This window comes from Leucoraja erinacea, chromosome 27 (genome assembly GCF_028641065.1).
Source record: "Leucoraja erinacea ecotype New England chromosome 27, Leri_hhj_1, whole genome shotgun sequence".
Classification (NCBI taxonomy): Eukaryota; Metazoa; Chordata; class Chondrichthyes; order Rajiformes; family Rajidae; genus Leucoraja; species Leucoraja erinaceus.
The window spans coordinates 1,197,201-1,212,695 of NC_073403.1; the positions used below are offsets into that span (position 1 = coordinate 1,197,201).

Sequence of the window (15,495 nt, forward strand, 5' to 3'; positions counted from 1 at the left end):
CCAGTACTAATACTGCTGCCTGAGCTAGTTACTCCAGTACTAATACTGCTGCCTGAGCTAGTTACTCCAGAACTAATACTGCTGCCATAGTTACTCCAGTACTAATACTGCTGCCTGAGCTAGTTACTCCAGTACTAATACTGCTGCCTGAGCTAGTTACTCCAGTACTAATACTGCTGCCATAGTTACTCCAGTACTAATACTGCTGCCATAGTTACTCCAGTACTAATACTGCTGCCTGAGCTAGTTACTCCAGTACTAATAGTGCTGCCTGAGCTAGTTACTCCAGTACTAATACTGCTGCCTGAGCTAGTTACTCCAGAACTAATACTGCTGCCTGAGCTAGTTACTCCAGTACTAATACTGCTGCCTGAGCTAGTTACTCCAGAACTAATACTGCTGCCATAGTTACTCCAGTACTAATACTGCTGCCTGAGCTAGTTACTCCAGTACTAATACTGCTGCCTGAGCTAGTTACTCCAGTACTAATACTGCTGCCTGAGCTAATTACTCCAGAACTAATACTGCTGCCTGAGCTACTCCAGTACTAATACTGCTGCCTGAGCTAGTTACTCCAGTACTAATACTGCTGCCTGAGCTAGTTACTCCAGTACTAATACTGCTGCCTGAGCTAGTTACTCCAGTGCTAATACTGCTGCCTGAGTTACTCCAGTACTAATACTGTTGCCATAGTTACTCCAGTACTAATACTGCTGCCTGAGCTAGTTACTCCAGTACTAATACTGCTGCCTGAGCTAGTTACTCCAGTACTAATACTGCTGCCTGAGCTAGTTACTCCAGTACTAATACTGCTGCCATAGTTACTCCAGTACTAATACTGCTGCCTGAGTTAGTTACTCCAGTACTAATACTGCTGCCTGAGTTAGTTACTCCAGTACTAATACTGCTGCCTGAGTTAGTTACTCCAGTACTAATACTGCTGCCTGAGCTAGTTACTCCAGTACTAATACTGCTGCCTGAGTTAGTTACTCCAGTACTAATACTGCTGCCTGAGTTAGTTACTCCAGTACTAATACTGCTGCCTGAGTTAGTTACTCCAGTACTAATACTGCTGCCTGAGTTAGTTACTCCAGTACTAATACTGCTGCCTGAGTTAGTTACTCCAGTACTAATACTGCTGCCTGAGTTAGTTACTCCAGTACTAATACTGCTGCCTGAGCTAGTTACTCCAGTACTAATACTGCTGCCTGAGCTAGTTACTCCAGTACTAATACTGCTGCCATGTTACTCTGCTTTGCACCACTGCACCTGTCGATGACGCGCATTGGCCCGCGCCGGAAGTGAGGTGAGCGGCGGCGCCGGTCGAGGGAGGGAAGGCAAGATGGCGGCGCTGCAGGGCTTCCCCGTCTCCGTCTCGTACGGTCACAGCGGCGCCGTGGAGCCGCCCGCCGGCCCGCAGCCCCCGCAGCCCCAGCCCCAGGCCCAGCAGCCCCAGCCCCAGCCCCAGCCCCTGGCCCAGCCCCCGCCGGCCCATCCACAGCCGCCAGCGCTCGCCGACCGCAGCAAGGAGGAGGTGACAGGTGAGAGCGGAGCGGACGCCATCTCTACCCCCCTCCTCTCTCTGCCTTCCTTCCCTTGGGGCTGGAGCCCGGCTGGAGGGGGAGACGAGGAGGGAGGAGAATCGAGGGGAGGGAAAAGGAGGAGGATGGAGGGAGGGTGGAGAAACATAGAAACATAGAAAATAGTTGTAGCAGTAGAGGCCATTCGGCCCTTCGAGCCTGCACCGCCATTCAATATGATCATGGCTGATCATCCAACTCAGTATCCTGTCCCTGCCTTCTCTCCATACCCCCTGATCCCCTTAGCCACAAGGGCCACATCTCACTCCCTCTTAAATATAGCCAATGAACTGTGGCCTCAACTGCCCTCTGTGGCAGAGAGTTCCAGAGATTGTGTGAAAAATGTTGTTCTCATCTCGGTGCTAAAAGATTTCCCCCTTATCCTTAAGCTGTGACCCCTTGTTCTGGACTTCCCCAACATCGGGAGCAATCTTCCTGCATCTAGCCTGTCCAACCCCTTAAGAATTTTGTAAGTTTCTATAATTTCCCCCCTCAATCTTCTACATTCTAGCGAGTACAAGCCGAGTCTATCCAGTCTTTCTTCATATGAAAGTCCTGACATCCCAGGAATCAGTCTGGTTAACCTTCTCTGTACTCCCTCTATGGCAACAATGTCTTTCCTCAGATTAGGAGATTAGGAAGTGGGGGAGGGAGGGCCCGCCCGGGGTGAGGAGAAAAGGGAATGGGGAATCTAGGGGATGGGAAAGGAGGAGAGAAGGACAGAGGAGACGGGGAGGGAGGAAGATGCAGGGAGAGGGGTGGAGAGATGAGGATGGAGGGATCTGGGGCAAGAAGGGAAGGTCATAAGTGATAGGAACAGAATTAGGCCATTCGGCCCGTCAAGTATACTCTGCCATTCAATCGTGGCTGATATCATCTCCCTCCTAAACCCGTTCTCCGGCCTTCTCCCCATAACCTTTGACACCCCTACTAATCAAGAATCTATCTATCTCTGCCGTTAATATATCCACTGACAGCCTTTTATAGCCTTCTGTGGCAAAGAATGGGGGAGGAGAATCGTGCGGAGGAGGTAGGAGGGAAATGGGGGATGTGAATCCAGGGGAAGGGTAAGGGAGAGGAGGGAGAGATCGAGGGGAGGGGAAGAGGGGGAGGGGGAGATGAGGGTGGGGGGTGGTGGAGAGACGCGGTGGGTGGGGAAAAGCCAGCAAGTCAGATGCGTCTCTGGAGGACATAGATGACATTTCGGGTCGGGACCGCCTACTGTCTGAAGAAGACGCCCACTGCCTGACCCGCTGAGTTACTCCAGGACTTTGTGTATTACTCAAGATTCCAGCATTTGCAGTTTTTTGACACTTGCCCTCTCATGTTTAGATCCTGTCTCTCTTGTTCAGATCCGTGCTTGGTGTTTCTCGTTCAGATCCGTGCTTGATCTCTCACCCAGATCCTTGATCTCGGTGTGTCTCTCTCTTGTTCAGATCCTTGCTTTTACCACTGGGACATTAGCTGTTTATCAATTCCTGTTATAGTGTTTGTGACTGGCCATTACTCTGCATATTGGCCCTGACTCTTCGGGTTTGTGTGACCGATGAATGCCATTAAGATGTTGTTGTGTTAATTGTAATGCAAACGGAATTAGATTCTGTTTGAATTCTGCCAGAAGAAGTCGCTGAGGTTGGTACTATAACAACATTTAAAATACACTTGGACAGGTACGTGGATAGGGAAGGTTTAGAGGGATATAGGCCAATGGTGCACATGGTGGTAGAGGACAAGGGTTTGGGAATTGGAGCCAATTCCATCAATCTCCTGATTTATGCCTTGTAGATGGTGGAAAGGCCCGAATGTCATGAATTGAGTCTTGTGTCTCATAATAACTAGTCTCTTGGAGGCAGGGCCAGGTGAGTTTCTGCTCAATGTCGACCACTAGGATATTGATTGTGTGGAATTCAGCAATGATAGATGTATGTTGCTTGGTGCTGCTTTGCATGAAAGAAGGCCCAGGACAGAAAGGTCAGTTTCGGAATGGGAGGAGGTGTTGAAGTGCTGAGCCACCGCGAGATCAGGTTGGTTAATGCGGAGGTGTTTGTCGAAACGTTCGCCAAGCCTACGCTTGGTCTCACCGATGTAGATCAGCTGACATCTAGAGCAGTGGATGCAATAGATGAGGTTGGAGGAGATGCAGGTGAACCTCTGTCGCACCTGGGACGACTGCTTGGGTCCTTGAATGGAGTCAAGGGGGGAGGTAAAGCGTCAAGTGTAGCATCTCTTGCGGTTGCAAGGGAAAGTGCCCGGGTAGAGGGTGGTGCAGGAGGGAAGGGAAGAATTCTCTTCATCTCTTCAGTTTGTCTTCCTGGTGTTCCCTGCTAACTCTCTGAACCAAGGTTGTTCCGCTTGGTTGACAGTATTGGCAGAGTGAAGAATGTGTTGAGCCACAAGGTTACAGATTGGTTAAGTCCATTTCTTCTGCTGGGCAAAAGCGCCTTGTGGATACTCAGGTTTGGGCTTCAGATCTGTAAGAGATGATCCAATTCAGCAAAACACAAAGTGCTGGAGGAACCCGGTGGGTCAGGCAGCATCTACAGAGGGATTGCGTGTGGGGACCCTTCTTCAGACTTGTCGTCTGTCCATTCCCTTCCCAGATACTGCCTGACCTGACGTGTTCCTCCAGCACATTGTGTTTTGCTCAAGGTTCCAGCATCTGCGGTTTCTTGTATGATCTAATTTAGCACGTTTGAGTACTACACAACATGATGGAGGATGCCCTCATTGTGAAGACGGTTGTTGTTTCCACAAGGATTGTGCTTTGCCGTACTATCATGTACAAATACATCTGCTACAGATAAATTCATGAGATGAGGTCAAATAGGTCGATCCCTCATGTTCACTCTCTGCGAGCAGACTAGTCCTGCAGCCATGTTCTTGAACTCAGACAGCCTCATGTTTGGTCAGTGTCACCAAGCACATTTAGTGATGGAGCTCGAGGTCTGACATCCAGAGTAAATTCTGTTTCCTTACTGGTTTCAGTGCCTCTTCCAAATGTTGTTCATTGTGGAGGAGCATTGAGTGATTCATCAACTGTGGGAGGAGGGTTATAAGGAAAATGTTTCATTGCTTCAAGTTTGTCCTGATACTGTGGATTCAGTTGATGTTCAGGGTTTCAATGGCTATTCCCTTCTGGCGGTAGATGTGCCCTGCAGTGCAACAGGATATACCAAGGGACTGTAATGCAGGAATCTGGCACACTGTCTGTCAGGTATGACACTTTGAATCACTTGTGAGCCAGACCCATTAAGGACAGCAGATTTTCTCTCCTGAAGGACATTAGTGAACCAGATCAAAGCCAAGATGGTGATAATTACTGAGACTAATCATTGTTGCTTTTAAATGTGATATTTGTTATAAATACTGCCTTGTGACTGATGATCCAAAAAAAAAATCAGCAAATCTTGTCCTCGTTAGATTAGCCAGGCAGTTAAGCAGCTTTCCTTTTGTGGAATATAAGACACAAAAGTGCCACAGTAAGTCATGGTTTTCTGAGAGCAGATTGCTGTTTTGTGTTGAATTAAGCTGTTACTGAATGAAGATGAGGGAGGAGGTGAGGGCAAACATTGTCTCTTTCAGAATCTGGTGGCAATGGTGCTGACGCAGTGCTGTGCTGGGGTCGTTCAATCTCTCGCCTTCTTAGTCAAGGGTAAATAATTCACCATATGGTCTCACAAAATAGACACGCAATGACTTTGAATTAGCCATTGAACGTATTGAGTATAACAAGTGTACTTTTTGAAACTGATAAGTTTCACAAGCTGATTACTTATTTGCAGTCTTTACAAAACAGCAATTAGTGATAACTTCCATTTTGTGCGTCTGGTTCTGGAATGGTTAGCACGCAGCAAAAGCTTTTCACTGTACCTCACTACACGTGACACTGAACTAACTGGTTCGTCGGATTCGACTACTGTCCTCTAAGGAAATATTAGGCCATTTCGACCCATATTTTTGCTCGAGCCATCTAGAAGAATGAGAAGAATCGTACAGAAACACAAAGTTCCGAGGGGGCTTGTGGAAGTAAACTGTAAGGATGTTTCCCCACGTTGGAGACGTTAGGTTGCATAGTCTCACGATAAAGGGTGGAAGTCGAGGTTCGGATTTGCCACTATTTTATTGATTGGCAAATTGAGAGGATAAATAGCTGACTCCTGCCCTTTCTTATGTTCAGATGTTCTTGACAGTGGCTCCAGGTCCACTTGCTAAATGGAGTGAGCAAATACTCCTGACTAATATATCATTGAAGAAAGATGCTATTAAGTCTTAAGTAGTTTGTTTTTTTAATGCAATTTTTCACCGCCCAGCTCTTTTTGTTGGCAATCTTTGATCAGCAAAGCACAGGCAGGGAAAACAGAGTTGATCCTGTGTCTGTTTTTGCCAAGCATCTCTACACATTTTGGCAGATTAACCATGTCCAAATTTAGGTTTCCTAGCCCCGTACATTATAATAAACAGCACAAGTAGTCTTTATGGCCTCTCAAGCTTGCTCTATCATTCAGTAAGATCGAAGCTAGAATCAAAATTAGAGTCATAGAGTCATACAGAACGGAAACTTGTGCCCAACATTCCTATGCCAACTAAAATGCCCCTTCAATGCTAGTCTCACCTGTCTGCATTAGGTCCTTATCCCTCTACACATTTCCTATCCATGTATCTGTCCAATTGTCTTTTAAATTTTATAGTACCCAGCCCAACTACCTCCTCTGGCAGCTCGGTCCATATACTCACCACCATCTGTATGACAAAAATTGACCCGGGTTCCTATTAAATCTTTCCCCTCTTACCTTAAACCTGTGATCTCTGGCTAGCCTGATCACTGGCTTCAGCCCCACTTCTCCCTACTTTCCTTGTCCTTCATTTCTCCTCTAGTTTAACAATGGTCATGAATGTTTTTAATAGCCACAGTAAATGTATTAGAAGCCAATATTTTTAGTATGTGAACTCTCCTCGGTTGAGAATATTCCCATAGTTTATTTGCTCGTCTAATTTGTTGTATCATATCAATATTTCAAAGACGTTTCCTCAACTACGGCCTGATAATGGCAAAAAAACGCGTTATTGATTCATTACAAGTATAGTATGGTGCAACACAACTCTGGAAATAAACCGGCTCACGAACTGGGTGATGGGTGTGGTGACATATGAAGCAGGTATATCCACACATGGGGCCTTTTAAAAAAAAAATAAAAAAATTCTCTATTTTCTTTCTTTTTTAAAATTATTTTATGGGTTTTTGTCTTTAATTTTCTCCAGGCTATCACTTGTTCACCCCTGGACTACACACCTGGTAGTCTAGGGGTTTACATATCACTATTTCCTTCACTCTTTCTTTCTCTAACTCTTTCTCTCTTGGTCTATCTTTCTTGTTAAATTTAAAATAGAAGTTGTACACAAAATGTATTTTGTCATATGCCGTGGTTTATACAACTGTACACGGCTTCTAATAAAAATACAAATTAAAAAAAATATAATGATAATAATAATTTGTTATATCATCTGGTAATCGTCTGTACACGGTGATTGGGCAGAATACCAGGGGACTGGGCTCATGATCCTGAAACAAGGGGAAGAATGGGATTTGTATTTCAATCAATTAGACTAGACATCCAGCATCAATAATAGTTGTTAAGTGTTAGATTGTTGTAGTAGTCTATTGTGTTCAGTAATATCCTTTAGAGAGGGATATTGTGTATGTTTGCCTAGTCTGATCAATATGACACGCTGCAGTAAGAGCTGCTGAGGGAAATGAACTGGCAAATAACTCCATTCAAAGGACAGTAGAGGATGGGCAGTAAATGCGAATCACGGCACCCATGATTAAATTTAAAAGACTCTTCTCCCCTCTCCCATCAGGCAAGAGGTACAGAAGTTTGTGAACGCACACCTCCAGATTCAGGCCAGTTCATTTCCAACTGTTATCAGGCAACGGAACCGTCCCCATACCAACTAGAAAGCAGTCCTGAACTCCCACCTATCTCATTGGAGACTGAACTATGGAGAAGGGTTTCGGTCCGAAACGTTGCCTATTTCCTTCGCTCCATAGATGCTGCTGCACCCGCTGAGTTTCTCCAGCAAATTTGTGTACCTTATCTTTAATTTGACTATACTGGACTTTATCTTGCACTAAACGTCATACCCTTTATCCTGCACACTGTGGACAGCTTGATTGTAATCATGTGGTGTTTTCACTGGCTGGATAGCACACAATGAAAAAGCTTTTCACTGTCCTTTGGTACATGTGACAATAATAAATTAAGCTAAACTTAAATCTCTGGATTTAAACTGTTCTATATTATATGAATTGCAATTCAAATCCCAAGTCCCTCTTGCTGCTCCCTTCTGAAGTTCTTGAAATATTTGATTAAAATTAATTGCACTAAACATCAGAGGATTCAGAATCCATGAACTCTGTGTAATCTGATTGCTGTTTCACAGGGCTGCAATGGGGCAGGCATTTATGCTGCTTCTCCCAGTACGTGTGGGAAAGATTCCCAATGTCAACCTGCTGGCATCTGCAGAGCAGCATCTTGTCACAAAGCATTCTGTCATGGATGCTGTCATTAGTGTCCTTTGGGAATAAGAGCTTCCAATACAAACAGGATGTCGGGGGACTGCCAAAGGTGATGCTGCTTCCTAGTTGAAATTCCTGACTCCCCAGTGAGATGTTGTAAACCACATTCTGTTTGGATTACTTATCTAAAACAAAAGCAACCAGATGGTCTTTTGGAAGGTAGACACAAAATGCTGGAGTAACTCAGCATCTCTGGAGAGAAGGAATGGGTGACGTTTTGGGTCGAGGCACTTCTTCAGGCTTTTGGCTTTTTGGCTTCTCTTTCCAAGTGATTCCAAATATCAGATAAAATCTTCACAAGGTTTTCAATTTATTTGAGAATGTGAAATGGAAAAGAACAACAAATGTTTTTTAAATCTTTCGCAGCTTGTTTTTTTAACCAAATTGGTTGTTAAAAATTGAATATGAAACAACCAGAATATGGCTATGCGGCTACAGTGCAGATAAAGTGCAGATAATAAACCAGGGAGGTTGGAAGATCAGAAATTCATCAATGGCGTTTGAGAGGTCCAGTCAAGTGACTTGTAAAACACTGGGGAAGAAGCTGTTCTTGAATCTGGTGGTACATGATTTGAAGGTTTTGTATCTTCTGCCAGATGAGAAAGGGGAGAAGAGAGAATTACTAGCGTGCGAGTAGCACTTGATCATGTTGGCAGCTTTTCTGGGGCAATGTACAGGTGGCAGGGAGTTAACAAGGGAGAGGCTGGTTTGTGTGATGGACTGGGTTGCATTCACAAATCTCAGCCATTTCTTGCTGCCTTGGACAGGATAAATGCCTGGAATTCTCTATCCCAGACATTGTTGGAGGCTAGATCATTGAGGGTGTTTGAAGAGGATCTTCAAGTAATCGGGGAAATTGAGGGATTTGAAGAACTGGCACAGAAGAGAAAATTAAGCCAGGGTCTGATCACCCATTATCATATTGAATGATGGGATAGACTTGATAGGTGGTAGAGTGGCCTACTCTGCTCCTATTTTACATTTGTTTGAAGCTTTCTACTATAAATATTTATTGGAACTGCAGAAAAACATAATTAGAATGTTGCTTTTTCAAGCAGGCCACAATCGCAGAGCACTTTTTAAATTTAGTTTAAGTTTAGAGATACAGAGTGGGAACAGGCCCTTTGGCCCACTGAGTCTGTGCCAATCAGCAATCCCCATACATGTGACACTGTCCAACACACTAGAGACAATTTACAACCTTTGCTGATGCCAACTAACCAACGTCCTTAGAATGTGGGAGGAAACCAGAGCTCCCCGGGAAACCCCACGTGGTATCGTGCGATATCGTGCTAGACCACGACCACTTCACTCTGGTTACATCTTGCGTCAAGTCACCCCGTGAGAAAGGCCTATTAGACCGGGGACCTCTTGATCTGCAGGCCAATGCAGCACCCCACCACTGAGCTGTACCCCCCCCCCCCCCCCCCCCCCCCCCCCCCCCCCCCCCCCGCCTTCCGAGGTATTGTATTGATGAATTCAAACTGCATATCCAAATGTGAAATTTGTCATCTTTCCAATTGTTTCACAGAAGCCGAGAAGTTGAGTAAAATGAACTCTTTGCTGGAGAAGCTGCATACAAAATATAGTCAAACAAGGCCCTGGTCCGAAACGGCAAAACTTGTTCGACAAGCTATGGTAAGGAATGGAGCAGATGAAACGAGAATCAATAAGATGCTTTGGGAGTTAGATCAGAGCTTGCAAAATATTTGGTAGCCTCATGGTCTGGAATGCACATCACTCTATGCAAATAAAGCCAGAGGGTCAGCCTTGGTTGGTGACGAGTGCAGAATGGCATGCCTCTGATTTATTAGTTGCCAGCCTCATCAAGCTGCAATGCACGGCTAAATGTGTGCTCAGCAGCAGAAATGGCATGCAGTAGAGGGGCCAAATAATATCTCAACCTGACCTCAGTATTACCTATATCGAGAGCTTGGACAAACTCAAGGCTGAGGGGTGACCTGCTAGAAGTATATAAAATGATTGAGGCATGGATAGGGTAGACAATCAGAATCATTTTCCCAGGGTGGAAATGCCAAAAACCAGAGGGCTTAACTTTAAGGTGAAAGGGGCCAGGTTTAAAGGAGATGCGTGCGGGGCAAGTTTTTTTACACGGGGCGTGGTGTATGCCTGGAACGTTTTGCCAGGGATGATGGTGGTGGCTGATTCAATAGTGTCATTAAAGGGGCTTTCAGATAGATAAATGAATATGGAGGGACATGGATCACACGCAGTCAGAGGAGTATTCTTTACCTTGGCATCATGTTTGCCATGCACATTGTGGGCTAAAGGGGCTGTTTTTGTGCTGTACTGTTGTGTGTTAACCAATGAATCAAATGAAGCTCTGTGCAGTCTGATCACAGTGAGTTGTAAATGATGGATAGTTTAGCAGCCAGCTAACAGGAGGTGGAGTCTCCAGGACATACCCATCCTCAATAATGGCAGCATGCAAGTGCCAAATATAATGCTGACCCATTCGCAGCTATATTAACTCATTGATCTGTTGAAGTAAAGTATTAAACAACATCTTAGTGGCAGATGTTTTGATAATTACTGGTGTAGTGTTAAAAATGGTAAATACACTTTTATCTTGTACACATATTCTTGTGAGCTCTCATTCTAATTACTGTATTGTCCTACTGTTATGAAGGAGAAACGTAATATAATGAACACAGGGGGCCACCAGCATCTTATTGCGTGTTTGGAGACCCTGCAAAAAGCACTTAAAGGTTAGTGAAACTCGTTATAGGTTGATATGAATAACTGGTGTACAACTATGTATTTTATACATATGTGTGTTATTTCTATAGAGACTTGCACATTAGGTCCATTAGTTCTGCTCCTTTTCACAAATCATGTGTGTGCGTGGCTGTATGATCACCTTCATGTAATCGAATGAAAGGTTGCATGCAGATTTTTTTAATGATCTTGTTTGACGACTTAAAAGGAATTTCAGAATCAATGGTTTCCATCTGAAAACAGTGTATAAACCTTGGCAGATTTATTATGTGTGTCGCACAATGACAGAGGTTACTACCTTACAGCATCAGATATCCAGGTTCGGTCCTGACCTCTGGTGCTGTCTGCGTGGAGTTTTGCATGTTCTCCCTGTGACAACGTGGGTTTTGTCCAAGTGTTTCCTCCCATATCCCAAAGATGGGTGGGTTTGTTGGTCAACTGGCCTCTGTAAAAATTGTGGATGAGGAAATGGGATAACAAACAAGTACCGTGAACAGGTGAACGATGGTCGCCGTGTACTCGGTTGGCCAAGGGGCTGTTTCCATGCTGTATCTCTAAATTAATCTAATAATAAGCCTAATAATAAATTGTAGTCGCTCTCTCTTGCAAACAGAGTTAATATCTACTAAATATAGAAACACCAGACTTGAAGCATTCTTGTCTGTCACTCATCGCTATGTTGCCTGCAAGGTCACAGAGGGAGGAATGTTATTTTTTAATATGCTACATAACGTGGCAGAGTGATACAGATAATAGAGCTGTTCCTCATGGAGTCAGAGATCCCAGTTCAATCCCGACATCAATGGATGTCTGTGTGGAGATTGCACACTCTACCTATGACCATGTGAATATTTGGGTGCTTCCAGTTCCTCCCATATCCTAACCACCTACATATTGGTAGGTTAATTGGCTATTGTAAATTGCTCCTAGTGTAATATAATCTGGGCGTGTTGTTGAGATTGTGTGAAGGACAAATGATGGGTTAACATCGGTGAGACCAAGCATAGGCTTGGCGATCAGTTTCGCCGAACACCTCCGCTCGGTCCGCATTAACCAACCTGATCTCCCTGTGGCTCAGCACTTTAACTCCCCCTCCCATTCCGAATCCGACCTTTCTGTCCTGGGCCTCCTCCATTGCAGGGTGAGCACCACCGGAAATTGGAGGAGCAGCACCTCATATTCCGCTTGGGCAGTCTGCATCCCAGTGGTCTGAACATTGACTTCTTCAATTTCCGGTAGCCCTTGCTGTCTCCTCCCTTTCTCAGCTCTCCCTCAGCCCTCTGGCTCCTCCTTTTCCTTTCTTCTACCCCCCCCCCCCAATCCTGCTTCAGTCTGAAGAAGGGTTTTGGCCCGAAACGTTGCCTATTTCCTTGGCTCCATAGATGCTGCTGCACCCGCTGGGTTTCTCTAACATTTTTGTCGTACCATGGGTTAATATGGGATGAGTGTAAATAGATCATAGATGGTCACGCAGACTCCATGGGCCATGCTTCTGTGCATGATCTTTTTATCACTCTGACTCTATTGCGATGCATAACCTTCAAGGCTTGCTCTTAAAAATATATTGAATGCGCGTGGCTTTTTAATTTTAAGCCAGGAGATATGATTAAGTTTTCATGTGCATGTATATTAGACGGGTTCAGGCTATTTTTAGGGGTGTGACATTTTTACACATACGAGAATTATTGAACCAAAATATCTGTATTTGTCAGTTCGGACCAAAATCCAACCCAAGTTTATTTAAAACTTTAAAAAAAAAACATTTTACTACTAGAAATCTCTCAAATCAAGAGCCTTCCCTAAATACATAGTTGTGCACTGTTATCCCCTTAGCTGGCTTTCATTGGAGAATCTATTTCCAGTTAATCCAGTTTAAAAACCATCTTTATAAATTCTCTCCTCCCGCTGCCAGCTCCCCCCTGGCCTGACTGAAATATTTATGCTTCTAATTCTGCCATTCTCCCCCTTGCTCGACGTCTATGATAACAGTCTCCAGTCACTTGGCTTTGTTGTCTGGTATTTAGCCCTTTCCCCTACATTAGAAAGTTGTATTTAAATCTAAAGATAGACACAAAGCGCTGGAGTAACTCAACAGATCAGGCAGCATCTACGGAGAAAAGGAAGAGGTGATGTGTTGGGTCGGCGTCCTTCTTGAGACCAGCTTCAATGTCCACTGCCATTGACCCAGGGCTCCATCGCCTCCAGGAGGAGCAGCACCAATGTCCACTGGTAACCCATATATTTACGCCAGAGATGTTGCATTACCCACTGAGATACTCCAGCATTTTGTGCCTCTTTGGCTTAAACCAGCATCTGCAGTTCCTTTTTATGACAGCTTCTCTGTCCATCTATGCACACAAGCTAATCTGCTTCTGGCGTGGTGTTCGGTCTATCTATGTTGGAGAGATGCAGGTGGTAAAATCCTGAGCAAAACACAGTGCTGGATGAACTCAACCGGTCAGGCAGCATCTGGGGACGAAATGGAATCAAAACATCCTCTGTCCATTCCTTTCTCAGTTGCTGTCTGACCCACTGAGTTTCTCCAGCACTTTGTGTTTTCTCTATAGTAACTTGGTTTTTTGCTTTAAAGTTATCCCATAAATTCTTGCTACATCTCAAATATTCCCTAAATTTTCTCACTAGTGCTAACTCACTGTTTTTTCAGTAATGTCTTTGCCATCAATGACAGACCGTCTGGAGTCGATTGCCAGACAGAACAGGTAAGAGCTTTGAAAATCAAATCGTTTTAAATAGTTTTGGTGTCAACTTTCCACTTCTGATAAGTAAAAGGACAATAATCTCCATGCGTTGCCAGGGTCTCGCCAAAAGGGAGAGGTTGGGCTGGCTTGGACTTTATTCCTTGGAGTGCAGGATGATGAGGGATGATTTATAGAGGTATACAAGATCATGGGGAAATAGATAAGATAGATGCACGTGTCTTTTACCTCGAGTTGGGGAATCGAGAACCAGAGGGCATGTGTTGAAGGTGAGAGTGGAAAATTTAATGGGATCCTGAGGAGCATCTTTTTCAATCAGAAGGTCATAGTGGAAGGAACAAGCTGCCAGAGGAGGTATTTGAGGCAGGTACTATAATAACATTTGACAGACATTTGCACAGCGACAATAATATAAAAGGTTTAGAGTTATATGGGCCAAATGTGAGCTGGTGTAGTTAGTTATCTTGCCTTGGGAAAATTGGACTCTTTGACTCTTTATGGGTAGCTAATTCTAAGCCTTTTTTTTTTTCTCTCTACCAGCCTTGGTTCACACTTGAGTCCTTCGGGTACTGAATGCTACATCACGTCAGACATGTTCTATGTAGAGGTGCTGCTGGATCCATCGGGGCAAGTCTGTGATGTCAAGGTGGCACACCATGGAGAAAATCCTGTGGTAGGACTTGTGTTATGATGCTGTTGAGAATGATGTACAATTTTAATGTTACCTAATGATTTTAACCCCAATTAGATTTCTTGTTTCACAAGAGATGTGGTTGCTTAGCCAATTAATAATGATGGGCAAAGATGGGCACCAAGTGCTGGAGTAACTCAGTGGGCCAAGCAGCATCTCTGAAGAAGAAGCATCCTTTTTCTCCTGACCTGCTACCTGACCCGCTGAGTTACTCCAGCAGTTTGTGCCCATCGTTGATAGAAACCAGCATCTGCAAATCTTTGTTTCTACTCATAACTATGGGTATCAGTCTAAGAATGGAGAGGTGAGATGGTCGATTGGTACGACATAGGATGTGCTACCAGAAATGGAAATTAGTTTTCATTGCAGAATTTTTAGAATATGTTGCTTGGATTGGAGAATTTCAGTTATAAGGAGGTACTGGACGGCTGGGTTTGTTTTCCCAGGGGAGACTTGACAGAGCCATGTGGAATTATGAGGGAGATAAGACAAGGTAGATAGTAAGATTCTTCAATGTAGTTGTCTAAAACAAGATGACGGGTTTACGGTGAGAGGTACAAGGTTTAGAGGGGATCTGAGGGGGAATTTTTTTCCACAGTGGTTGGAATCTGGCATGGGCTTCCTGAGGAGGTGGTGGAGACAGAAGCAGAAAGAATTTCACTGTTTTTCTGTACACGTGACTAATAAAATACCACTTGCACCATTTAAGGAAACATGTAGACAAGCACGCAAAATGGCAAGACATAGGAAACTAAAGACCTAATGCAGGAAAATAAGATTAGTACAGTGTAACAATCAATGCAGATGTTGTCGGCAAATGGGTCTGTTTCTATGCTGCCTGGTGGACAGTCAGAACCTATCCTTCACTATGTTCCATGGATTTGTTTACCTCGGCATTGGACAACGGCAGCAGTGCAATGTGTAGGAAGGAACAGCAGATGCTGGTTTACAGCAAAGACAGAAACAAAATGCTGGAGTAACTCAGCGGGACAGGCAGCATCTCTGGAGAGAAGGAATGGGTGACGTTTCGGGTCGAGACCTCTCTTCACACTTTTGTGTCTAAAAACTGCAATAACCCTTTCAGCTGTTCTGAACAGTGCCTGGAAGCAAGAAGATTGGCAGTGCATAACTGCATCTCAAATAGTCTTTCAAATCTAAGAACTTTCTTTGGTACTGCAACTATAGATTATT

The 15,495-nt window shown here is 44.4% G+C and overlaps 1 protein-coding gene across 1 annotated transcript in view; it reads left to right on the forward strand.

The window, feature by feature from the left end:
• The first annotated feature begins 1,337 nt into the window (after positions 1 to 1,337).
• The window catches only part of med1 (mediator complex subunit 1), a 43,371-nt gene continuing 29,213 nt past the window's right edge, over positions 1,338 to 15,495 (forward strand). The window contains exons 1-5 of the mRNA XM_055656781.1: positions 1,338 to 1,541; positions 9,689 to 9,795; positions 10,808 to 10,886; positions 13,562 to 13,616; positions 14,154 to 14,286. Coding sequence (XP_055512756.1) covers positions 1,343 to 1,541; positions 9,689 to 9,795; positions 10,808 to 10,886; positions 13,562 to 13,616; positions 14,154 to 14,286 — 573 coding nt within the window. The 5' untranslated portion in view covers positions 1,338 to 1,342. The remainder of the gene's footprint in view (positions 1,542 to 9,688; positions 9,796 to 10,807; positions 10,887 to 13,561; positions 13,617 to 14,153; positions 14,287 to 15,495) is intronic.